At 55.8% G+C, this 24805-nt stretch overlaps 1 protein-coding gene across 1 annotated transcript in view; it reads left to right on the top strand.

The window, feature by feature from the left end:
- Positions 1–24805, top strand: part of LOC308659057 (signal peptide, CUB and EGF-like domain-containing protein 1) — a gene marked incomplete at both ends in the record, with an annotated part of 56703 nt that overhangs the window by 15086 nt on the left and 16812 nt on the right. The window contains 4 exons of the mRNA XM_081312053.1: positions 9470–9586; positions 15235–15357; positions 17559–17675; positions 18952–19074. Of these exons, the coding sequence (XP_081168179.1) occupies positions 9470–9586; positions 15235–15357; positions 17559–17675; positions 18952–19074 (480 nt within the window). The remainder of the gene's footprint in view (positions 1–9469; positions 9587–15234; positions 15358–17558; positions 17676–18951; positions 19075–24805) is intronic.

Genomic DNA, 24805 nt, shown 5'->3' with positions numbered 1-24805 from the left:
CGACTGCCCAAGTTCCTGTTCTTCCCACCAGGGAGGCTGTGCTTTCCGGAGCAAATTTCTTAACTTCCCTCTAAGCCTATTTCCTCATCTATAAACGGGGAGCATGTAGCACATACTTCCTAGAGCTGGCATGAGAATGGAATGAGCTGACAATAAGAAGTGCCCAAAGCAAGGCCTGGCTCATAGGCAGCACTCACTGAGTGCCAGCTATTGGCACAGGTGGGGCTAGGCACAAACATGGGGAAGAGAGGCCACCAGGAGCTCATTTTTAGGAGAGTAGGCCACACAGGTCAAGGCTGGGCCACCCCTTGAGCCTTCCCCATCCTTCCCAGACCTGTTTTCCCAGCCTTCTGGCCATCTGTGTGTGTCCAGTCACCACTACCCAAGCCCTTTGGTGTAGGAGGAAGCAACTGGCCTTAGGGCATGTGACTGCTCTGGGGCCCAAGTTCTGCTGGGGGGAAGCCTTCCTGCCCAGCTCAGCCCCTCCCTCTGATCCCTGGGGTTCCTCTCCATCAAGTGGGCATGAGCCACACACATAGGCATGTGCTCAAAGGAAGCAGGGGTGAGAGAGGCTAGGCAGGGCCTAGAAGGCAGGACAGGGCACCATAGGGGCTGCTTCATCAAGAGCTCCAAGAAGAGCAGGGAGAAGCGAGAAAGGGACCAGACTCTACTATGTAAGGGCACAGTTACCCTGAGAGATGTGGACACAGTCACACCCCTGCTTCTTTCTACCAGCTGCCTGCTCCCTGCCAGCTCCTCTCCACTGAAGGACCACACACCTGCGCTTTCTTTTCCCAACCCCACACATCCACTCACCTCCTAGACCCCCTCCCCTACCTGTCCCTCCTGCCTGCACACTTAACTGTCTGAAGCTTCCTGCTGTGTGGCTCACGCTACCCATCCCCTCATTCGGTGCCATCTCCAGTGCTTCCTCCTGGGAAAAGCTGCCCCATCCTCAGTGGCCTTCCCTTTCCCCCATCTCCACACCCTCCCCTGCCAACTAAGGGCAGGTGCCAGGTCTGCACCAGAGAGACGCTCCCTTCAGTGTACAGCAACAGCACAGGCCTTGCCCAGAAGGGGCACAGCAGGGCCGGTTGTCTCTGTGGTGTGAAGATCCCTGGAGGACTTCCCAGGATGGGTGAGCTCTGCTGCTTACGCAGCCAGGCTCAGAGAGAAGGGACAGGAGGGTGCCCATATGCACCTGGCAGGGGAAGGCTCAGGCAGATCCAAGTGCACCCAGTTTTCCAGGCCATGCGTCCAGCACAAAAGGCTCACTTGTTCAGGAGCCCCATCATTGGCCTAATCCCAAATGTGACTGTCTCTGGTCACCTGGGGCCCTTGGCAGGGACTGATAGGGAGGCAGGTCAAAGTGACTCACTTATTGTGGGGTTAAGTGGGTGGACAAAGTTCCCAGCAGGGTTTATTAGTGAAAAGAGGAGTGGTCAGGGCACTGGGTGGCCCCAGAGAGGACTGAGGCATGAAGGGATGTGATCTACCCCAGGCTACCCTGTGATGTGGAGAGGACTTCTGGGACCTGAGTCTTAATGCTTTTGGAGACCCAGCCTGGTTGGAAGGGAGCCTCTGCTGCCTAGTCGCCCTTTACAGCAGCTGATGGTAGAGCTGAGTCCCACAGATACAGGTGATTCTGACCTACCCATCCCAAGGGGGACTGGGAACACTTGACCTTCACACTGTCCTGGGCTTCAGGCCTCTAGTGTCCCAACATCCAGGCCCACTTCTCACTGCCCAGCCTCTGTTCTGTCTCCCAGCTCCACTGGTGATCACATGGTAGCTAGAGCCATCTTTCTTTCTTAGGCCTAAACCTGAATGTGTCCCAGCCCTGCATTAACCTCCATCCTGGGTTCCTTGGCCTCTCAGACTTTTGTCTAAGTGTCTTCAATGCCCTCTGCCACCTGAGTATCCCACCTCCATTCCCGATTCCTGGTGTGTTGGCTGCTCAAGCCCCGGCTCCAGCACTGCAGCATTCAGGTGGGCTCTGTATGTTCCTTCCACCGTAGCCACAGACGGAAGGTGCCAAGGAGCACCACAGTCCATCACCTGCCATCTGACGAGGAGCCCTGTGTAGAAACAGGAAACTGGCCAGGTCTCTTCCACCCTTCCACCTGCCTGGGAAGGGTAGCCTGTTCTCGGCACTGCCACCAGCCCTGCCTGCTTCACCTCCCCACCCCACCACCCAGCTTCTCTCTAGCTAGATTCAGCAGGCCAGGGTGGACAGTCACCTGTTGGCAGGAGCCAACAGTTCAGAATTTCCTGAGGCCAGACCACTTGGGCTGACCCAGGGAAGCTGACAGTTTATTTGCTTGCCCAGGCCACATCTTGGTTCTGAGGGCTGAGCAGGGACACCTGTAATTGGACCAAAACTCCAAGCAGCTGCTCCTCTTTCTCATTTTTCCTCACCCAGGTTCTGGAGTGAGACCTGGGTTTGGTTCTGGCTTCCAGGTCACCAGATAGGTCAGTGACCCAGGGCCAGCTCACATCCCTGAGCTTCAGTTTCTCATTCGCACAAAGTGGCTTATAGCCCCAGAGAATCTTAGAGGAGCCACTTGGTGAGCAGGTACCTGGTCCCATGTTGCACTGAGCAGGTACCTGGTCACAGCCATTCTCTTTGTCATCTTCCCTGGCCATTTTCACTTTGTTGGGGCACCTGGTGTGCCCATGAGGAATCAAACCTGGCCAGAGTCTGGGTGGTGAGCTAAGAGGCCAGGCCTGCCTGGCCTTGCTCAGATCACACTGGGGGCTGACGGGAAACCTGGAGAACCAGCAGGATTAACAAGCGCCTTCCAGAAGCCAGCCAGGTGTCAGTAATCATGACCATCCAGGAGGCCCCCAACACGATGGGGCCATGGGGTAGAGGCTATGCTGCTGCTGAAGGCCCACCTGGCAGTACAGAGGTTTGTGCTTAGCACCTCCCTCTGCCCAGGAGTCATTTAATCTGTCCTCAGCCAAATCCCCAGGGCAGCCATTAGAAACCAGGGCCAAGCCTCACCGTCTACTGAGCAGCTTCTGGGCTAATGCTAGCTGCACAGTCCACACCACGCCCCTCTGGGGCAGCTAGGTGTGGCCCTGTCTCCCTGCAGGTTGCACAGGGTCTGGCGCAGGCATGCTCATTGAGCATTCACTGCTGTGATGGGGAACTCTAGACAGAGGGGTCTGACGACCCCAGAACTCCCAGGTAGCGCATGGCAGGAAGGGTAGCCCAGTATGATGTGCAGCTGGGCCTCTCCCCAGCTCTTCCTCTGAGCCTTCTGTGGAATAGGCACAGTGATCCCATCTGCCTGTCTCCTAAGGGCCAACTCAAGGGAGAGGCTGCTTTTGAGCCTGTGTCTGCCCTTCAGAGTGGAGGTAGGACGCAGAGTGCACGAAGAGGCCTGCTGCCAGTGGCTACTCCTGCCATGTGCTGTTGTCCTTCAGTGGACAGGGCATTTGAGAGCCCTTAAACCAAATGAGGACACCTGTCCTGAGGTCTGCCTGCCTGGCTCCTGGGTGAGTCACTACTCCTGGCACCTCCCACACTCGGGCCTCCTCCACCTCTTGGCAGGTCCAGGTGGTTTCTGCTTTCTGAGCACTGGCATTGAGGGGATGGCTTTCTGCACTCACAGCATGTCCCTGAAGTCCCTAGGGGACAGTTCCACTGACAGAAATATACCTCGCGGAGAACTCCCCTGAGCAGGTGGCGCTTGGGGAGGTAGCACTTTCCATTCATGCAACAGTTTTCTTGACTGTATGCTCTCCAGGCAGGGTGACCCTTGTGCCCAATGTCCTAGGCACAAGCATTTTCTTCAATGACAGTATTAATGAGCAGGAACTCTGGAAGCCCCATGAGGATTGACAGAAGACAGGGGGACTTGATGCCTGCCCTGTGACAGGCTTGGCAGGAGCTAGGGAAGGTGGTACCAGAGAGTGGGACTCCCCTGCTGAGAGGAGGCAGTGCTGCAGGCAGCCCCACCTGGGCCAGGACAGAGGGCTAGGATGCCTGAATTGAGAACCAGCATGGACCCGTTGGCCAGCACGCCAAGGCATGCTGTAGCTTTCTGGAGCACTTGGTTGAGGGACTTGATGGGGGCCTCATGGTCCCCTCTCTAGGCCTTGGGTTTTCTAAGACTTGTCAATAGTGCAGAGCCTGCCCCTCCCTCAGAGGCTCTGATCTGGTGTGACACACATGGGCCCAGTGCTCTACATCTGCCCTGTTCCTTGAAAGCCTGACCCTCATAGGGGAGTGGCCCATGCTAGGACCAGCTAAAGCAGCTGCAAGGCATTGGCCATTGGCTTTCGTGGCTTTCTGACCTCTGACCCTCTCCCTTCAGCTGGTTGCTGGCCCTTCCTCGGCTCCTGCCACTTTGGGATAAAAGGCACTATGGCCCTTACCCAGGGGCCCTAGTCTCCTCTTGCCTGTCACCTCATGGCTCTCTGAACTCCAACCTGTCATTAGTATCGTGTGACCATCTGTTCTGGGCACAATGAGCAAGGTCTCATGCCACCTCCTGTTGCTCAGCAGGGACTGGATGACATGGGGTGGCTTGCTCATCTCCTGAGCACTAGCACCCTGGCCTAACCACATGGCACAAACTACCCACCCCAGCCTCTCCCTGCTGCCTGGAGTTCCCTGCTCCGCCTCCAGCCTGCGAGATCTACTCCTGAGCGCCATCTGCTGAGGTGGGGACTGGGTAAGCCCACCTGGGACTGTTCAGGCCTCGAAGTGGAACCAGGCTGGCGACAGTGAGTGCGTGGAGACAGTGAGGGGAAAGGCCCAGTGCAGCTGAGGCAGGAGGCTGCTTCCCTGATGAGGTGGGGTCCCTGTAGGGGAGGGGAAGAGGCGACCTTGGAAGGCTCCGTCCAGATCCAGCATCAGCTGTGCTCAGGACAGAGGTCAGCAATCCCTCTGCCCACGATGCTCAAGGGGCATCCTGAACCTCGGAGGCAGCCTGAGGTGTGTCCTTAACTCTGCCTTGGAGCACAGAGGGGGACACTGAGGCCTTTTCTGGGTTGACAGTGCCACCCCAGGCATCAGAGGCCCAGGATGGGACTCCGGAGAGCATGGGTAAGCTAAAGTCCATCCCTCAGTGCTTACAAAACACTGATGCAGACTATTGTTTCTGGGCCTTGCAAGAACTACATAGTAAATATTGTCATCTCCACCCACACATGGAACTGCAGTTCCAGGGCTGCAGTCCTGGCCTCAGCAGCCTCCCTGTCTCAGCTGCCCTGGTCCCTTCTTAACCCTGCGCTCTCACACACACTCTTTCCATCCCCATCAGGAAACAGATTCCCAAAGCAATGAGACTTGGCCTTGTTCACGCAGCCAGATATTTGTTCAGCTCATATTTGTTCCACTCCACTGTGATTAAGACTGTCCTTCAAGGACTCGCTAGAGACTGTCCTTCAAAGACTCGCTGAACCTGGGCCGGTGGGGTGCCATCAGGCAGTGTGAATTCCAAGGGCTGCTCCCAGGCAGCCTTCTGTCCTCTACTCCTATGTCCTGTCCCTCTGGTAGAGCCCTGGCCTGCTGCAGGCAGGGATCCAGTGTTGCAAAGCCAGCCCAGCATAGGGCTTCCCTGAGGAAGGTCCAAAGACTGGGGCTTTCGATTCTTCTGCTCTGCTGCCTCACTGGGAGCGGCCCTGGGCTCCTCTGCCAAACCCCAGCTCTCTGGCCTGCTCCAGCTCGCTCATCAGCCTGGAGTCCCACAACCCCAGGGCGCATGCTGGATCCTCCCCTGCTCAACCTGGGCAGTCACCAGGGGTCCTTCCCTGGGATGGTCCCCAACTAGCTGAATGCCCTACTGACTCTGTCTTGAAGTTCTAAACAATCGTGGAAAAAGGGGGCCTTCATTGATATTTTGCATTGGGTCCCCCAAATCAGGTAACTGGTCTTGCCTGGACAAGTTAATTCTCTGAGCCTCAGGTCCCCACCTGCAAAAGTGCCCCATGGGTGAGGCCTGCTGAGGTGAGTGGCTGACAAGTGCTTTGTCAGGTGCTCAGGGGTGGGCAGGGCAAGGTTTGCTGTCATCATTGCTCCAGGAGGAGCAGGAAGATCTTTAAGGGGAGCCCTGGCAGCTCTCATCTAAAGTTGGGGTATAGGAGAGATGGGGCTCACAGAGTCTGAAAGGAAATCCTTCCTTCAGATCCTGGGAGAACTCTCTGAGGCTTAGCTTTGCCCTCTTCTCCTTTGCCCCACTTGCCCGCAGTTCTGGTGACTGGAGGCAAACCTGCAGTGGGGTGTGGCCTCATGAGGCCGTCCTGCAGAACCTCTTTTACCCTCTGGCCCAAGCTCACTCTTAGCCTCTGGGAGGGACAGGAGCTGTGATGCGACCCTGAGAAGGCCCTGAGAAGGAGGTGGAAGGTCCAGAGACCCAGAGAGATGTCCTGCTGCCATCTCCAGCTCACATTTGGGTAGCCTGCAGTTAGATGCCCACTGTAGGAAGGACAGAGCTGTTTTCTGAAGCTCTTAGAGACAGTGGTGATCCAGCACCGGGTTTTGGCAGCCTCTGGTCTTGGGGAACAGAGAGGTAAGGCAGCTTTCCAAAGCCCTCAGAAATGGAAGCTTGGCAGTACCCCAGACTAATGGCCACTGAAGGCAAGGGATCCCCTCAGCAGCACCCAGGAGCCTCTAAGGGAAACCTCCAAGGACAAGATGCTTGGCACCTCCCAGACCAACCTTCCCTAACTGCAGATTTCAGTCCCCCACAATGGACGTGGGTGGGCTTCAGTCTTGCTCTTTATACATATTGCCTTTGGTAGCAGAACCTCCGTCACCTCAGAACAGCACTGCTAAGGTAGGCGAGGCAGGAACTGCCCCATGCCACCATGTTGTAGCAGAGGCACTAGAGGCCCCAGCACAGGACAACCTGCTCATGGTCCTAGGAAGGCAGAGTGGAGGACAGGCCAGCTGCCAGACTGCTCCCTGCACTCACCTCCCCGCCCAGCACAGGTCTGGTTCAGAAAAGCCCTGGGGAGCATTGAAAGTGAGGCCATGAGCTAGGGGAAGAGCCTGGGAAGCTGTGGAATCTCAGAGGACTGTGGTGGCCTGGTCCCAAATGGCAGCAGCAAGAGCAGGGGCTGGATTCCAGAGATGTTAAGGAAGCAGCAAGAGTGGGCCCAGGGGTGCCAGCAGGTGAAGGAGTGTTCTGAACGGGGTGGAGCAGGGGCTGCAGGAGGAAGGGGGAGTTGAATGCAGTGGGCAGCAGGTCTAGGCACAGCTGCCTGGGTCCCTGGAGCTGAGGGTGGCTGGAGACAGATTGAAGGCCTGCTGGTGGGTCACTGCCCTCCTGGCACTTAGAGTGGGACCAAGCTGATACCTCCAGTGCTGTCGCTCACTCTGCACAACCTTGGCCCCACTCCTGGTGGGGGAAGCATTGGGCCCAGGAGCTCTGAAGGCCAGGACAGGAGACAAGAGGCAGAGTAGGGCCTGGCATGCAGTGACCACCATGATGGGGCACTGGCAGCAAGAGGGATCTGCATCCAAGAATGGCCCACCAGCCCCCAGATGCTGGGATACTCAGAGACTCTCACTCAAAGCCTAAAATTTATGCACCAGCCCCTGGCTGGGGCTACTCAGAGAAACTGAAATCACCCAGTGGGGGGAGAGCCCTGCAATGGGGTCCAGAGAAGTGGACATCCATGCTGGCCCAGCCCCCTCCCAGCCTCAGACTGCCCAGTGGGCAGGTCCCCAAGACCCTCTTGGGTCTGAAGGGTCGAGTTACAAGTGCCACCAAGGGGAAGAACATACCAGCTGTCAGGTATGTCCATTTCTCAAGAACATAATCACCAGGGCCCCACCCACTTCCACCAGCACAGAGACCAGGCCTGGCCCAGCCCTCAGTGCCTGCTGCTGACGCCTAATGCCCCCTACCTCAGAGCCTTAACTACCTACACCTGCAAAACGGGCAGGTTCTCAGCCCCCCCTCCATCAAGGGGCCATCACACTTGGAAGACTGAAACGGCTCTTCGGGGACACTGGCTTTGCTGTGGGCTGGGAGGCAGGATTTCCTGGTCTGGCTTTAAGCCCAGGAGAGGAAACGCATAATGAGCAGCCACTGCCTGGTGCCTTCAAGACTTGATCTTCACCTCAGCCCTGGGAAGGAGGCTTCCCCAGGTGTGGGCCAGCTGTGGCCCCAAGGGAATCTCCCCATAGATGGTCCCGTGAGAAGACGAGAGGGCCAGAGCAGGCCTGGTGCCAGGCAGAACTGGCCGTTTGGACCCAGGCCCCGGGCTGCCCCAGGGCAAGGAAGAGCTGCAGCCTTCTCTCTGTGGCTCTGCAGAGGTGCCCTGGGAACTGGACCTGAAGGCTGAGCAGGGAGGAGGTGTGCAGCCAGGGCCAACGCACGGCAAAGACCCCGGGGGGGGGGGGTGTTCACAGAAGCTGCCAGGGCCACCAGGGCACTGAGACAGACCAGAAAGAGCTCAGGGCCAAGGAGACACCTTTCAGCAAACTACAGCCAGCCCCGTGATGGCGGTGGGAAGTCACTAACCCCAAGGCAGGCGGGCGGCTCTCATGCAGGTAGCCCCAGCAGCAGGACGCCCACCCTGGAGGCCCTGCAGAATCACATGCTCACCCTCAAGGTGAAGGTCAAAGGACGGGCACCACGAATCTAATTAGCAGCAGGGACTGCTGGCAACCGTACATTCATTCTCAAACTTCTCCCAGAGGAACACACAGCCGCTTGCAGAACCAAGGAAGGCAGGCCCCCAGGTGAAGCAAGCTGAGGCAGGCCCCCAGGTGAAGCAAGCTCAGGCTGTGCCCTCCAGGCCCTGTACCACAAGATATGAAACCAGGTGGCAAGGACTGAGGTCTGGGAGAACAGCCCCCTGTGGGTGCACTATGGCCTTTCTACAGCCAGTGAGGACCACTCACTGCAAGCTCTGGTATCCCCATTGTACCTCAGCCACTCCAGACTCTGAACTTTTCAGACGTGAAAAAAAGCACTAGACAGACTTCAAGTGGAAAAAATCCAGACACCTTTGGTGCACTCTGATGAGAACAGTGGTGGGTCAAGCCTCACTAGGCCCGGGCCCCACAGCCAGGGCTGCAGCCATTCCCCACTGGGGTGAATTTGGCTGCCTCCAGCCACCACCTGCTGGACTTGGAGTCTAAGAGCAGGTGGGACAAAGGTTCAGGAACCTGGCCATGGGCAGTTAAGTACCAGCCAGGCCAATCTCAGACCCCAGATCGTGGTCTTCAGCTGTCAGCAGTAACCTCTACCCAGTACTGCTCTCTGTCAGGTTTGACGAGCCTCACAGCGACCCCATGGGAATGGATCCCATTCTCCCATTTTACAGATGGGGAGCCTGAGGCTCAGAGAGGCAGCACAGGTTCCTTAGAGTCCCTTAGCAGGAGTATCAGCCAGAACTTGAACCCAGCTCTCCTATCTCACAGGAGATCTCCCCATGGCTGGGGAAAACTGGTAGCTTTTGCCCAAGGAGACTGAGCATCTCTGTGTCTTTCCCTCCCCAGAGACATGTGCAGTCAATAACGGAGGCTGTGACCGGACGTGCAAGGACACAGCCACTGGCGTGCGGTGCAGCTGCCCGGTTGGATTCACACTGCAGCCAGACGGGAAGACATGCAAAGGTCACCACAGGGAGTATGCTGGTGTGTCCCCACCTGGCCTCTGAGCCCCATGTGGCCACAGAATAGGGGCACTCGGCAGTCACTCACCTTGCTGTTTGGGAAGGTCAGGAGAAGGGAGGGTCCCAGCAGGGGCCAGAGGACACAGGTGTATGGCACTTCCATAGATTCCTGGATCAAAAGTGCCTTTACTCTGGAACTCCCTGGGGGCAGAGGTGCTGGCCCAGATGCTGAACTGTAGTGGGGGTGGTTCTCAGAACAGATGGGGACAGCCCAGCTCTGGGCTGTTTGGGAAGTGTGTATGTCATTATGTGTCACTGTAGGAAATTTGTAAGGGGATTTGTGTGAGTTCTGTGCTTCACTGAAGGAAGAAGGATGCAGAGGAACTTTGTCATAGAAAAGGAACAGGTAGCTGAAGATGGAGGAAAGGGCCAGGGGGCGCAGTAAGGGAAGGGGAGATGCGGATTCCACGGAGAGAGGCTGGGCTCCAGGACCAGCCTGTGTGGGGACCAGACTCCCACAACAGGGCCAGGCCAGGCAAAGGCCAGGGGGGCCATTACAAAAGCCCAGGCCTGACTGGCAAAGCCGCACACAGAAGGGGGCAGCAGCCGGGCCGCTCTCAGGCACCTACCCCAGCCCTGACCAAAGAGGGCCTCGAAGGGAGCAGGATCTGGAGAGTGTGGCCAGCGAATGTTTAAGACAATTTAAAACTGACTGAGGTGGGCTATTTTTAAGTCTGACAAAGTAGCTTCTTCCTTCCTTGCCCCCTTGCTAGGAAGAGCTGCTAATTATGACAGCAGAGGCAGATCTGCCAGCTGTTGATGTGAAGTGAAGCCCTCTGTAGCCGCCGCTTGGCCTGTCAGTAGCCCTGATGTGTTCCTGGCAGGGTTGTGGGCAGACAGGTGACAGACATCTGAGTCCTCGCCATGTGGACTCAATGCCAGGAGTGAGTGGCAAGGGAGCCAGAGGTCCGCGCAGATCTCGGCGTCCTCAAGGCCCAGTAATGTCACCTGTCCAGAGATCCAAGGCCTGGAGAGGTAGAACCAGTCCTCACTGCCTCGCCGGGAGGTGGAGGCTGAACTGGGAAAGGGGGCCCTGCAGGGCTGAAGTCCTGAGAGCAAGGCTGCTGGAAGGAGAGCTGGAGCCAGCTCACCACTGGGGACCAGAAAGGGCCTGGGAGTCCTGTGGCCCCAGAGGGAGCAGCCGGGAGAGGGACTCCTGCTGCTGCTCCCCACCCCTCTCTGGGGTAGCCCAAGGGGGCTGGTGACATTTCCAGCTGTGAGTCCTGGGCAGACCCCAGTCAGTACTGGGTGGGTTTTTATTTTGAAATGGTCCCTGCCACCACCTGGCCAGCAATCTCTGGGCAGCATCTGGAAAAGCAGGGAGGAAACTGCTGCCATCCCCTGGCTCAGGACAACATTTTTGCTTGGGCCGGATGGTGGCAGAGATGGGAAACTGGGTTGAGACTTCCCCACTGATACTAGGAATGGAGGGGCACGGGCTGGCACAGACCTGTAGAGCGAGAACAGAGAACAGCTCAACTCAAGGAGGGAAGCCTGAGAAACCAGATGCCCCCTCCAGACCCCAGGGTTGGTGACCTTGGGTTTTCAGGCTCTTGCTGGAGAGATGCAGGCAGGGCTGGGGACTTGGCTGGGGCAAGCCCAGCAGGGGATTCCCAGTGAACCCAAGACCTTGGCCTCTGGGGTTTTGAGTTTCACTCCTCAATTCAGGGTGCACACCCTGATCTTGGCTCAGGTCCAGGGAAGAATATCAAAGGAGTGATTTCAAAGTTTCAGTGTTTTCTGGAAGCAAAAAAGTCATTGTCAAGCAAGATAGATCACTGGAGGGGAGATAACAGAGGGCGCGGAAAATCCAGAGCTGAGAGCCCAGGCAGGCGGGGTTCACCAGGGCTGGTGGGGATCCCCAGGGTAGGCGGCAGGGGTGGGAAAGTGGGATGCAGGTTTTAGAAGATCAAGAGGACTTGCCCCCAAGCCCAGGCTTTATTTCAAGGGGGTGGCCTGGGCTGGGTTCAGTCTCAGTTTGGAGCTGGGTCCCCCTGTGCTGTTGGGGGGGCGACCTCCTGATGCTGGACTCTCCCCAGAGGGTAGAGTTCTGAGCTGCAGCCGCTTTCCCTCAGGGAGACCCCTCCTCCACACACCTTCAAGAAAAATCTAGGAGAATCCCCACCCACTGCTGCTTCCCTGTGCCCTGGGCCAGACAGGCCACCTGCTGGGACTTTTATCTTTGTGGGAGCAGAGGTGCCCTCACCTGCCCTCCACCTGGCCAGCCCACATCCTAACTCTCCCTCTGCCCCTCCCAAAAGCCCTTGTTCATGGGCCCCACAGTGTGCCAGGATGGCAGAAGGGAACAGAAATAGCCATCCTGTGCATTCCGGTGGCACAGTCCTCACCTGGCAGGCACCCCCATACCCACACACCTGTGCTCCACCGTTGGGTGGTACAGTCAAGTGGCTACTTGATGGGCCAAGGTCCCACCCTTCCCGGACCCTCAGGCCCTTTTCTGTTTCTAGATCACCCTGTCTCACCTCCTGGCTCATCTGTTCATTCAGTCGCTCACTCTGGGCCCGGGGTGCCAGACAGGAATAGGTACCCACCTCTGTGGTCTAGTCCCAAGGCTGTCTCCTGCCCCCGGGCAAGCCCTGTGACTAGGGTGAGATGGACTCTGGAGGGAAGGACAGGAAGGCTGGCCAGAGGAAGGTGGAGAGGCCCTGCAGAGGGCCAGCAGGTGAGAGCCAGCTGCAGTGGTGCAGCGGGTGGCCGGAGCCTGGGCTGCGCAGCAGAGGCCAAGCCTGCCCAAGAGAGGAGCTGCGGCGGGCAGGCCAGGCTGCAGAACGAAGGCTGTGACCACCGCCAAGGGCTGGCCTTTACCCAGGAGACCCAGGGGCCCCCATAGACTTGTCAGCAGGTAGGGGCATGGCCAGATTTGCTGTGGAAGGTGGAGGGTGTGTGGACACAGTGGAGGATGGGAAGGGGACAAAGGACCTGAAGTGCCTCCCCAGTGTTGGTTCATCAGAGGTCAAGGGACCTGGGAGCCCAGCACCCCCTTACTAGATCCTGGTAGAGAGGAGGGGCACCCCCACATCCCTCCAGGCAGCCAGCTACTCCAGCCTGGGCCCAAGCACACATGCCTCCCTCTGCCTGGCTGGTGGCTGTGACACACCCTGGCTGGACAGATTTGGATGGGGAAGCAGAAGGGGTCAGAAGTCTCAGGAGGCCTGAGGCGTTCTTGAGGAGGCAGGGGTCCTGATAATGACCACAGGACAGCCCCTGTCTACTTAGCGGAGTTGGCTTACTTAATTCCACTAATGGCGCTAGGGGAGGTGCTGGTGGACATCTTAGTCTGTAGATGGGGAACCTGAGGCTCAGAGAGGTGTCTTTCCCTGCCCAAGGTCACACAGCTGGCAAGGCAAAGACAGGACTCTGCTTTCCTGCCTGAGGCTTTATGCTAGAAACTCCCAGTTTTCCTGGAACCTGGGGTGGAGACACCTCAGCTCAGGCCACAGCTCATTTCATGTCTCTCTGGTGGCCACAGGGCCGGCATGGTGTGCTGGAGAAAGCCATCCTTGAGACAGACGGTGCTGGTGGAGGTCAGCTCTCACCTGTAGCCCTGTGACCACATTCTATGAAAACAGGGCTCTGCTCCTCCCACTTGTCGTGGGGCTGGAGGGAGATGCCGCAGGAAGAGCTTGGTTCAGGCACCTCCCCAGGCTCCCAGGGTGACCCCAGGGAGGGCTAAAGAGGGCTGTCCTCTGATATGCAGGAGCCATGTCCAGAGCTGCTGGGACCACTCCATGGGAATGATGCCTGGGGACGTGGGCAGGTGCCCGTCGCCTGTCTGGTTGAAGGAAGAAGCAGGAAGGTGGTTGCTGAGGCTCGGCTCGGGTGGGAGCTGCTTTGGGAGGAGCGAGGCTCCTGTCCCCCATCTATCAAAGGAGGCAGGCTCACCCTGTCACTGGGTGCCCAGTACACAGGACAGGGCATCCGGCACCAGCCCAGCACCCTCGCTCAGGGTGGGCTCCACAGGTGCTGGGCCCCTGCCTGGCAGTTGTGCCAGGGCGTGTCTGACGACCATAGGGGAGGTCATCCATTTCCTGGCTGGGAGGTCTCGGCGCTTCCCTTTTACTCCTCCACACCAGGAGGGAGTGGGACACCTGGACAGGGAGGTCGGCATGGGGGCTGGAGACCATGGGGGCCCTGGAGGAACTTTGAAGTAGCCAGAACATAGCTCCTGGAGAAAAGGACCCTCAGGGACAGGGACAGGGGCCTCTGATTGGCATAGAATGCCAGGCTGAGCTGGAGCCGAGATGAGCAGCTTGAGGGGTGGGGACAAGGGGCTCAAAGGAGTCAGACTGTCTTGGAGTGGGAGGGACAGGCATCCGTGAGGTGTCAGCAGCAGCCCACACTGTGAGAGAGAACTCTGTCATTGAGGTGCATGAACTGAGGCCACCTACTTAGCAGTGTTGGCTGCCACTCATTAACTATTGACAGAGAAACAAGCAGGCGGGGAGTGGGGGTCCGTCAGGCGCAGCTCACACCCTGCGCCCCCTTTACCAAAAGGCTCTCGCACCAATACTTGACCCTCTGAGCCTCAGCCTCCTTACTCAAACAGGCCATAAAACCTACTTTTTAAAGTGTCCTCACAGCTGACTGGGCTCCAGCGCTTGGCAGCAGGACTCCAGGTCCCCCTCACTACATCTTGCCGGGTTTCTGTTCTCGCGACTAAAAGGCTCAGGGGTCACTCTAGTTAAACTGGGCTAACTGGGCTGCACGAAATAACCACACAAGAGACACTTTGGGGTTGCTGTGACGGCTCCTCTGACCTTAAGGGTCTGCAGAAAGAGAGAGAGCGAGAGCACGCACTGACCCCTTTTATTGAGGAGAAGCTATTCAAATGAGGCCAGGGGTCAGTTTCAGGGGGCTGAGTCTGTCTTCATGATGTCCACTGTCAGCAGGTTGACTGACACCTGGGTAGGCCACACCCCAGGGCACAGTAAGAAGAGGGGACACACACAAGGCACTTCCATGGAAGATTCTATCCTAAACAGGGCAAGGGGTTAGATTACAGAGGAACAGGTGAGCATAGCTTCACCCATGGGGCTGTAGCAAGACACACCCATTTCTGTGACTGAGCACCTCGGCACTCAGTCACAGAAGTGTAACTCAGTCACCCTTAAGGTTGGCCTCCCACAACATCTTGCACGAGGGCAGGTGTCGGGGCGCTTCTTACCTGTCTCCCACCAGGAATCCAGGAGCCTGCTCTGGTCACCTGAGGTAGCCCCTGTTCCAGCCTCACTGCCCTCCAGCCACCTCCCTGGAATTGTGGGTTGAAGGACAAGTGGACATGGCCGCCCTGTCTCACCTGGCACAGCAGATATCAGCTCCTCTGCACAGGGCATGATGCCAGGCTCACCAGGTCGTAAGGGGTGAAGCCTCAAAGGCTGGGCCCTCACAGTGTACTCCACGCCCTGTCCCACACTTGTGGGCCAGGCCCCATCCTGTGGTCAGCTGGAATGCAAGCCCTCTGGGCAGGGGCCTCAGGCCAGCCAGGCAGCTAGGGAAGGAGGGTGCTGCCCCTCCCTTAAGAGCAAGAGCCCATTCCCCTCGCCTTGTTCCTCCCCCTCATCCCTGCAGATATCAATGAGTGCCTGGTCAACCATGGAGGCTGTGACCGCTTTTGCCGTGACACTGTGGGCAGCTTTGAGTGTGGCTGCCGCAAGGGCTACAAGCTGCTGACGGACGAGCGGGCATGCCAAGGTGAGCCCATGCCAAGCCTGGGCAACCCCTCCCCATCGGGTCCCAGCAGATCAATGTCCCTTCCCTCCTGGGCTCATGCAGGCTCCTAGGCAAGAAGGGGAGGGCGTGGATGTCCACTCTGCCAGCTGGACCTGAGAGAATGGGCGTAGGTCTCCAGCCCTTGGCATGTGCTTCTGTCCACCCTGACTTCCTGTTCTTTGTTTCTTGGGGCATCCAGACCAACCAGTCCCCTTTGTAGATGAGAAACTGAGGGCTGGGGAAAGATCCAGCTGCCCTCCCCTGCCCTCCCTTAGTATGGGGACGGCTTTGACTTTAGAGGTGGGTGCTGCCACCTGCTGGAAGACATTGCACAGGCACTCTCCCACAGTCACCTGCTAGGGAGAATGATGGACGGCAGGAGAGGGCTGGGCAGAAGCCCAGGACCCCAGTTTATGACAAGTCCAGCCGCCATCCAGGATGAAGTGGGAGCCCAGAGGGTGGGCAGTGGACAGGGGTGGTTCAGGGAAGGCTTCCTGGGGAGGGGCCTTTGGTAAAGTGCTAGGAGGAGTGGCATTATCACCTACCCAGGAGATGGCACTGTTGGACCACAGGAGCTTGGTGGGGTGTCCTGTGGGACCAGCTTTGGGAGAAAGCGCAGAGGGAGGCCTGCTCTTGGGTTGTGCACTGGTTGTTTTGGCCTTGTAGTGCACGTGAGGACTCTGTCGCCAGGTTTGGTTTTGGGGTCTGCAGCTTCTGCCTTATGGGTGCAGCTTGAGGGCCAGCCTGACCTCAAGCTCCCCATGTGGCCGGTGCAGTCACTTCTTCTCCTAGGCTCTGCCTCACTGTCCCTGAATGGGCACCAGGGGCACATCTTCCTCTCAGGGCATGAGGGCCAGTCAGGAGCATGGCTTTCATCCAGGCCCCATTGGTCCTCCTCTGTGCTTTCTTTGTTTCTGGGTCAGCTTTGCCAAGTTCAGTAGAGGGCTGGGGGCCCTTGGCCTTGCATGCCCAGCTGCCCCTGAGAGAGGAGGGGAGATGGCACATCTTCTTCTGGGCTCTGGGCTAAGTTCCTGTGCTCACTTGCTCCCCACTCTGCCTGTGTCTCCACCCTCTTCCAGGTCACCTGAGGTCTGGGGCCCTGGACCCCCCAGTTACAGCAGAGAGGGGTCCAGTCCCCTGTGGTGGTCAGGGCTCTCAGGACAGGAACCCCGGGCATCTCCCCAGTCCTCCCTTGACCTTACACAACCAGCAGGCACCCTGTACTGCCACCTCAGCCTCTGCCTGGAGCACCCTTCCTCCATTCCAAGTTGGCCCCATCCTTCAAGGTCAGGGGCCACAAATACCAGGAGCTCTTCCCAGATTCCCTGGGAGGGATCGCATCCCCCTTTGAGGGTCCACAGCTCAGTTCCTCCTTGCGTTAGTGCTCTCATGAATGTGCACACATCATGAATATGATGTGCATACATCACGTGAGCAGAGGGACTCAGAGAACAAACTCAATCACTGTGCTCCCAGAGGCTCAGGCTGATATTGCTGTGCCCGCCAAGGCCCATCAGCTGCCCCATAGGAGCCATTTTCCTCAGAATTTATGTCTAGGGTAGACTCACCTCCTGGGAGCATCTGGCTCATTTCATCCCTTCCAGTAGCAAGCCGTTGGTGATGCTCCCTTTTCCTCAGCCACCAGGAAGCTCATGATCAAATGTTACATATGATCAGAGTCTTTTTTTTAGTCTTGTGGGTAGCGCATTCCCCTACTTATTTGTGCTATTTTCCTTATTTTCTCAAGAAACTTCTTGGGTCACTTTGGTCAGCAACCAAGAGGCCTGGGTTCATGTCCCATTCAGCTTCTTCCTTGGGGATCTTAGGCAAGGCCCAATCATTTTCCTTCCTGCAGGTGAGATTAAACACTTCTCCTAATCACAGTTGAAACTGAGATGTTAAAATGGCAGAGTCAGAATCTCTTCTATTCAAATAGCCCTGCTGCTCATGTCTGGGAAAGACGCAAGATGGCTTCTAACCCATAAGCAGGGTTAATGGCGGCTCAGTGGAATGTCAAGCAGCAATGAGAGTCTGATATTTGCTGAGGGCTGGCTCTGCACTGAGCCTCAGCACCCAGGGACTGTCCTCGCACAGATGCGTGTCATGTGGCTATTTGTGACGGGCCATGCCCACCCACCATGTGCTGAAACACTCTCCCATATTGTCTCCTTGTGGCCACACAGACATCGACGAGTGCTCCTTCGAGCGGACCTGCGACCACATCTGCATCAACTCCCCGGGCAGCTTCCAGTGCCTGTGCCACCACGGCTACACACTCTATGGGACGACCCACTGTGGAGGTCTGCAGCCCACCTGCCAGGGCCACCTGCCCTTTGAGGCATGCACCTGACTGCACAGCTACCTGCACTGTACCCCACACCATGACCTTGACACTGCTGGGAAAGGGCTTAACCACGGGCAGATCAGGGGAAGCCAGAGGAACAGAGAGGCAGGAAGGCCAGTGGGTACCTGCTGGGTGCCACACTGGTGCCAGCTTAAAGGCAAAAGCCTAGAAACTGCACCTACTGGAGAACCCCAGTCCAGCAGGGGGTGGACCACACAGAAACTCCCACAGTGTGTTCTAGTGGGAGAGAGGCAATGACAGAGAAGAGCAGTGTCAAGACCATGGGGACCCCAAAGGAGAAATGTGTGGGCTGAGAAGAGGTGTCACTGATCCCCAGAGGGATCAGTGTTTTCTGAAGTCCCAAGGCTGAGGGGCAGAGGCAGCAATGCGGCTGGGGCCCTGGGGCTGAGGGTGCGAGGTGGGGAGCAGGCAGGGAGGTGCTGGCCTGGACAGCATAGGGCTCTGTGAGCCCAGAGGGGACTTGAGGTCCTGTTCCCCCTGTGATGAGACACCTTCAGAGGGCTTACGCAGGGCAATAACAGGACCAGGTTACGTAACCAGACGCTCTGGCTACCATGTGGAAAGGAGCGTGGACTCCAGAGTGCCTTGGGGAGAGGCCCCAGGCTGGGAGCTTGAGGAGTAAGGCAGGGCACAGGGCTGCAGAGAAGGTTCTAGATATATTTAGGGGCCAGAGGTGAACCGAGGGCTTCCTGGGGCTTCCGCTCGCTGGTGTGCAGCGAGTGTAACACAGCAGATCTACCCCTGCTGCCCAGCACCAGTGGGAGATTTGGTCAGAGGAGGAAGGGCCTTGGCAGTGCTACTTTTGCCCAGGTGCCTACTGTGCAAGTGGGAAACTGAGGCCGGGAAGGGGCTTGTACAGTCCCCTGGTGGGATCAGGCCTCATGATCACTGGGCCAGTGCTGGCTCCCGGCCCCACCAGGCTGGATTTAACCTTTAATTGTGTGCCACCTCCTCAGCCAGGTCCCTGGAGAAGGGGTGCATTTGGATGTCCAGGAGGGATCCATATGTGTGTGTGTGTGTGTGTGTGTGTGAGTGTGATGTTCAGCTACGCGTCTGTGTCAAAAGATGGTGTCAGGCAGGGGTGTGGTCAGTAGCTTCTCAGCCCTCTTGCCCTGACTCCTTGACCCACTTGACCCCCCAGCCCCAAGGATGCGGCCTAAGCTGGCTGATCCAGGCTCCCCTCCTGCCCTTACTCCCATCTGTTCTTCCAGATGTGGACGAGTGCAGCATGAACAACGGCAGCTGTGACCAGGGCTGTGTCAACACCAAGGGCAGCTATGAGTGTGTCTGCCCCCCTGGGAGTCGGCTCCACTGGAACAGGAAGGACTGTGTGGGTGAGTGGTGGCAGGGCTGGGGGAGGGTGGGGAGGGGTCGGGAGGAAGGGAGAGGGCTCTTCCTTTGGGCCCTGGGCTCGGCAGTGGTCCTGTGCCAGGTCAGCGTGGCTGATGGGAGTGAGGCTTACCAAGAGGTGAAAGCCAGGTACAGGGGAAGGGCCAAGCAAGAGATCAGCGACAGCCAGGGGCCGGGGGGTGCCTAGGTGCTGGAAACTTGGGCAGAGGGAGTGTTGGCCTACCATCCTGCTGGGAAGCTGAGGGCGCAGGCATGGGTCACACAAGTGCGGCAGCATTGGAGCCTGGACCAGGGAGAGGGCGCCTGCCTGTTTGCCAGCCTCCTCCTGCCCCGCTCCCAGCTCCACTGCAGCTCCTGTGTTCCGCATGGCTGCCCCGGCACCAGGGTGCCTCTAGGCTGAGCTCTAGATGACCCCAACTAATTTGTTCCACAAATACCTTCTCACTGCCTGCCAGCCAGGGCCTGTATGCACTGTGGCCTGCCCCCCTGGGCTTTGCTCTCTGCCCCTCTGCCCCGCCACACTCTGATGTCCCCAGACAGAGCAAGCCTCATGACTCCAAAGCAGGAGGTCCCTCTATGTTCAGATGCCTCCAGCAACCCCTTCTTCCCTTCACTCAAAACCACAGTTTGTCAAGTCACCTCCCGCTCATTTGCTCCATGCCAGCCTCACCCAGTGGCAGCCAACCCCCATGCTGCTCTCACCCCACCTTGGAAGGAAACCTGTGCTGGTCTCCTGTTGGCCTGGAGGGCTCCCCCAGCCCCTCACTGGCCCTTGCTGTGGTGTCTGCTCAGCAGGGCAACCTAACCACCCTCCACAGCAAACAGCCCAGCCGCCTCTGACCCACTCTGGTCCCCTGGCCTTCTGCTCTCCTGTTGTCCCATTACTCTTGGAACCACCAGCCAATGATTATATTGTATAGGCTAGTGTGGGCTTGTGTCCGCCTGTCTGTCCTCACTAGAGCAGAAGTTCTGCACAGTTGAATGGTTTTTTTTTCTCTTGTGCTAGTCACTGCTGTATCCCAGGAGCTGGAACAGAGCCTGGCATCCTCAGACACCAAGCAAACATTTGTTGAATGAGTGAATGAGCAAATTAAAGACTAGAGACCATCACTAGATATCAGAAATCAAAAGGCTGGATTTATCACTTACCCTGTTCAGACAGTGTCTCACTGAGTTGAGCAAACTGCTGGTTTTGTGTAGAGTTTGGAGAAAGAACTGTTTGGTGGGGGCAGGGAACATTGGCTGCAGGGCAGGGAGAGGTGATGTCAGTCTGAGGAGCATGGTTTGTGCTGTTACAAAGGGAAGAGGGGGTCAACAGCCGCCTTGGAAGCTGCTGACTAGTGTGAGTCTTCCCAGGTGACTGACTGCAAAGCCAAGACTGTCATAGATTGATTGGCCTCAGAGGCTTGTCCTGCCACTCAGTCACAGACCTGCTGGGGCCTTGCGAGTCTTAGTATTTACGAGGAGTCATTGACGCATTGGAGTTGTGCTAGTTCTAGGATTTACTTGTCCTCATCGCTGTAGACTGACCGTCCCCCCCCCCCGAGGCTGTGAGGAGGTGTTCTTTGGTCTTATTTCTCTCCATCCCCCTTTTTGTCTTTTTGTCCTCCCTCCCCCAGTCAGAGCACTAGGAGGGACCACCAGGGTGTGTCCAGGTCTCCATGAAGTGTCCCATAGAAGTCTCTTTTTTTTTTAAGAGAGAGTGAGTAAGAGAGAGAGAGAGAGAGAGAATTTTTTTAATATTTATTTTTTAGTTCTCGGCAGACACAACATCTTTGTTTGTATGTGGTGCTGAGGATCGAACCCGGGCCGCACGCATGCCAGGCGAGCACGCTACCGCTTGAGCCACATCCCCAGCCCCTATAGAAGTCTCTTTGTCAGGTCATGTCAGTCAGCATGACTTTATCCCACTGTTGTCCCATGTTGCATTAATGTCCTGGAGAGTCAGCACCAGGTGACAAGACAAACTAGTGTAAATGAAGGCATTAGGTGGAAGATACCAGAAGGCTTTCGAGAACCAGGATCTCAGGTTTCCCAGGCCTCACCAAGAAACAAGTGCCACAATGCCCTGAGCCTGCCTTGGGTGTTCAGGTGGCCGTCACTTTGGCCTCTGTGGGGATTGTCCTGCCTCACGCTGCTGCAAGTCTAGGTTCAAAAGGAAGTAGATGCTAGCCATAAGGCGGACGGCCCCCAGTCGGCCACAGGAAATCCAGGGCTGTGCTGCTCTCCACGACTGCCTGGCTGGATTATTTACTATGTCAAAGGGAGGGTCATTTTTTTTTCTTTTTTCAGTGATGGGATGGAACCCAGGTCTTCACACGTGCTGGGCAAGTGCTCTACCACTGAGCCACATCCCAGTCTCCATCAAGTTTGTGATAACCACTTTGGGTTGCCCAATATCTTCAGTAGTTCGTTTCTCTCATAGTTTTTTTTTTTTTTATATTTATTTTTTATTTTTCGGCAGACACAACATCTTTGTCTGTATGTGGTGCTGAGGATCGAACCCGGGCTGCACGCATGCCAGGCGAGTGCTCTACCGCTTGAGCCACATCCCCAGCCCTCTCTCATAGTTCTTCACAGCACTAGTAAAGAGTTTATACCTTCAGATTTCTTGTTAAAAAAGCATAGTTTATACAGGGTATCAGAGTAAAGGGGTCAGACATTGGAATAGTCTTATGGCCCCAAAAGACAGACAGCCTTGGTTCTGGGGTGGCATCAGTGTGCCAAAGTACCCTATAAGAGATGTGACTGAGCTGGAGGTGGTGCTGTGATAAACCCTCAGATGCTGGTCAGGGATTGCTGAATTCACCTCCCCCAGTCTAAGGGCTTTTCCTTCTTTTTAAGTATTGTCTACAGAGAGTTTTGTTTTAGTGAGCTTTTGCATTGCTGTGACCAAAAAACCCAACAATAACAACCTAGAGGAGGAAAGGTTTATTTGGGATTGACAATCTCAGAGGTCTTAGGTCTTAGCCAGCCTGGGCCAAGGTAAGGCAGCACATCTTGGGGGAAGGGCCCACAGAAGAAAGCTGCTTGCCTTGTGGTAGGGTCAGAAAGCAATGGGGGAGGGGCTGAAGTGCAGATGCACCCTTTCAGGGCACTCCCCCAGTGACTCACCTTCTCCAGCCTTGTCCCACCTGCATATAGTTACCACCCAGGCCATTCAAACTAGGACTGACTGATTAGGTTACGGCTCTCACAATCCAATAATTTTACCTGTGAACATTCCTGCATTAACTGGAACTTTTGGGGGACAGTTCATATCCAAACCATATCATTTTCAGAGTCCTCATTTTCCTCTGAAACTTCATGCTCACTGTCTGCATTCCTAAGGCCAATCCTGTTAACTGAGCTCCCATCAGAATCACCCATTAAGCTCCACTTACAACATTCTAAGGCTTTTCAACTTGCATCTCTAACCTTTTCAAAATTCCCCCTGCCAACCAGTCCAAAGTCTTCAAAAATCATGTGTCAGGTTAGTCACAACAATGGCCCCATTTCCAGTATTAATTTCTGTTGTAGTCAATTTTTGTGTTCCTGTGACCAAAATACCCAACAAGTACAACTTGGAGGAGGAAAAGTTTACTTGGGGTTCATGTTTGCAGAGGTCTCAGTCCATAATCAGCTGACTCCTTTGCTTTGGACCCAAGGTGAGGCAGCACATCATAGGGGAAGGGTAGGGCAGAGAAAAGGGGCTCAGCTCGTAGTAGTGTCAGGAAGCAGGAGAGACAGGGTAGGGGCCACAGGTCAGATGCATACTTCCAGGGCACCCCCACACACACCCTTCCTCCTCGAGCCATACCCCACCTGCCTACAGCTACCATGCAGTCATTCCATTCACCTTGGGATGGACTGATTAGGTTACAGCTCTTACAATCCAATCATTTCACCTCTGAACATTTCTGAATGAACAGGAGCTTTTGGGGAACATGTCATATCCAAACCATGACAAATATTATTAACAGGCTTATGGAACATACTTTATATCAGTTTTCAAATTGGCTACACTACAATAGCTTGGGAAGGCTGATTGACAGGATGAGTAGTGATCCCAGTAAAGGCTAGATCTAGGTAGGCTGTTGTCTGTAAGGCCAACAGGCCTTCTTACTTTGAGGTTGAAGCACTTTTCACTTCCCTCTTGCTTTTCAGCCAACTCCAAACCGTCCTGGAGGGGCTCAGTGCTCTGCAGCACTGCCAAGCGTGGTTGTGGGCGGTGGACTCAGGCCTGGGACCTTGCTGGGTCAGCAGGCTGGCTTCTGTTTCGTGGGTGCCGGCACAGGTCACAGCCTCCTGGGGAAGGCACAAGGACCTCACTACCCACACACAGGAGTGGTGCTCGTTTGCTCCCCTGCCCCGAGTCCTGCAGGAACGACTGGGAGGGGTCCAGGAAAGTGGTGCCACGCGGGGATTTGCATCCCACGGGGGCCTATGGTACCTCATTCTTCAAAGGCTGCAAACACCAGGCTAAGAAATGGCCCAGGGAAAGGGCATGGAATTTGCAGCCATTGTAAGCCCATCAGAGCATGCAGGATACTTGGGCAGCTTTGTGTGTGGACTGTGCAGCCTGACAGTGCCCACAAGCCAAGATTCCAGGACCCCGTGCTCACATCAGCCACAGGTGCTCTTATCCCCAGGCTCTGGATTCTTTAGGAACAGAGCATTTTGGAAACCAGATGTTTTCATTTGGAGGAACATGAGAGGTTTTGTTTGTTTGTTTCATTATTTACTTTCTCAGACTCCTTGAAAATATTTAGCCATGCCAGGCACAGTGGTGCATGCCTGTAATCACAGCGACTCAGGAGCCTAAGGCAGGAGGCTCAAAGTTCAAGGCCAGCCTCCGAAAGTTAGTGAGGCCCTTTGCAACTTAGCAAGACCCTGTCTGAAAAATTTAAAAATGACTGGAGGTGTGCCTCAGTGGTTAAGCACCTCTGGGTTCAATCCCTGGTACCCAAAAAAACAAAGCAAACAAACATAAAATGTTCAGTCACATGTTGGGGATTATTTAAATTGGCAATTTCCCATTCCAACTTATTTCCCAACTCACCCCCTTATCTCAGGCACACCCATCTGCAAAAGAAAGGACAAAACTCCCTTTATTTTGCTTTTGAGTCTGCATTGGCAAGTGTAAAGTCTGCATTTCAAGTCACCAGTTGAGTCATATTTACTTTGTTTATAATTTTTTTCTTTATTCAACTTTTTCTTAAGGGAAAGCCTTCCAAAGCAGCCTTGTGTGCAGTAGTCCCTATTTTTCTGCTTCTCTTAAGGCTGTTTTTCTGATTATGCTCACCTAGGCTAGGTGTTTAAATCTTCCCCTTGTCTTTATTGTTTGCTGCTTTTCATCTTTTTTCCAATCCAAGATACTAATAATTAAATGAATTATTAGTGTCATGGGCACAGATCTGATTACTTAGGCCAATAATTATCCAAAAAAAAATCCTGCATTCTGAAGCAAACGCTTGCCCATCTCCTGCAGTTCAGAATTTAATTGACCCTTGTAGCACTCGGCTCGTGGCCACGCTTGAACTTCAACATGGTAACTCTGGTTTATGGGTAAACTGTTCTAGTGGAATTCTGTACAGTGTGGTTCTTCCTTTCCTGAGCTAAACCTTAGGAAAGAAGGGCTTGTTGAGAAAAGGTCAGGGTCCGGAGCAGAGGGAGGGAGGGAGGGTTAGCAGAAGTGGAGCTGGAAGAAGGGGGATTCAGAAGATGGGGAGGAAG

This window comes from Spermophilus citellus, assembly GCF_964194105.1.
Source record: "Spermophilus citellus genome assembly, chromosome: 10".
Classification (NCBI taxonomy): domain Eukaryota; kingdom Metazoa; phylum Chordata; class Mammalia; order Rodentia; family Sciuridae; genus Spermophilus; species Spermophilus citellus.
The sequence above is the reverse complement of the archived record's forward strand: the minus strand, read 5'-3'. Positions and strand labels throughout refer to the sequence as shown.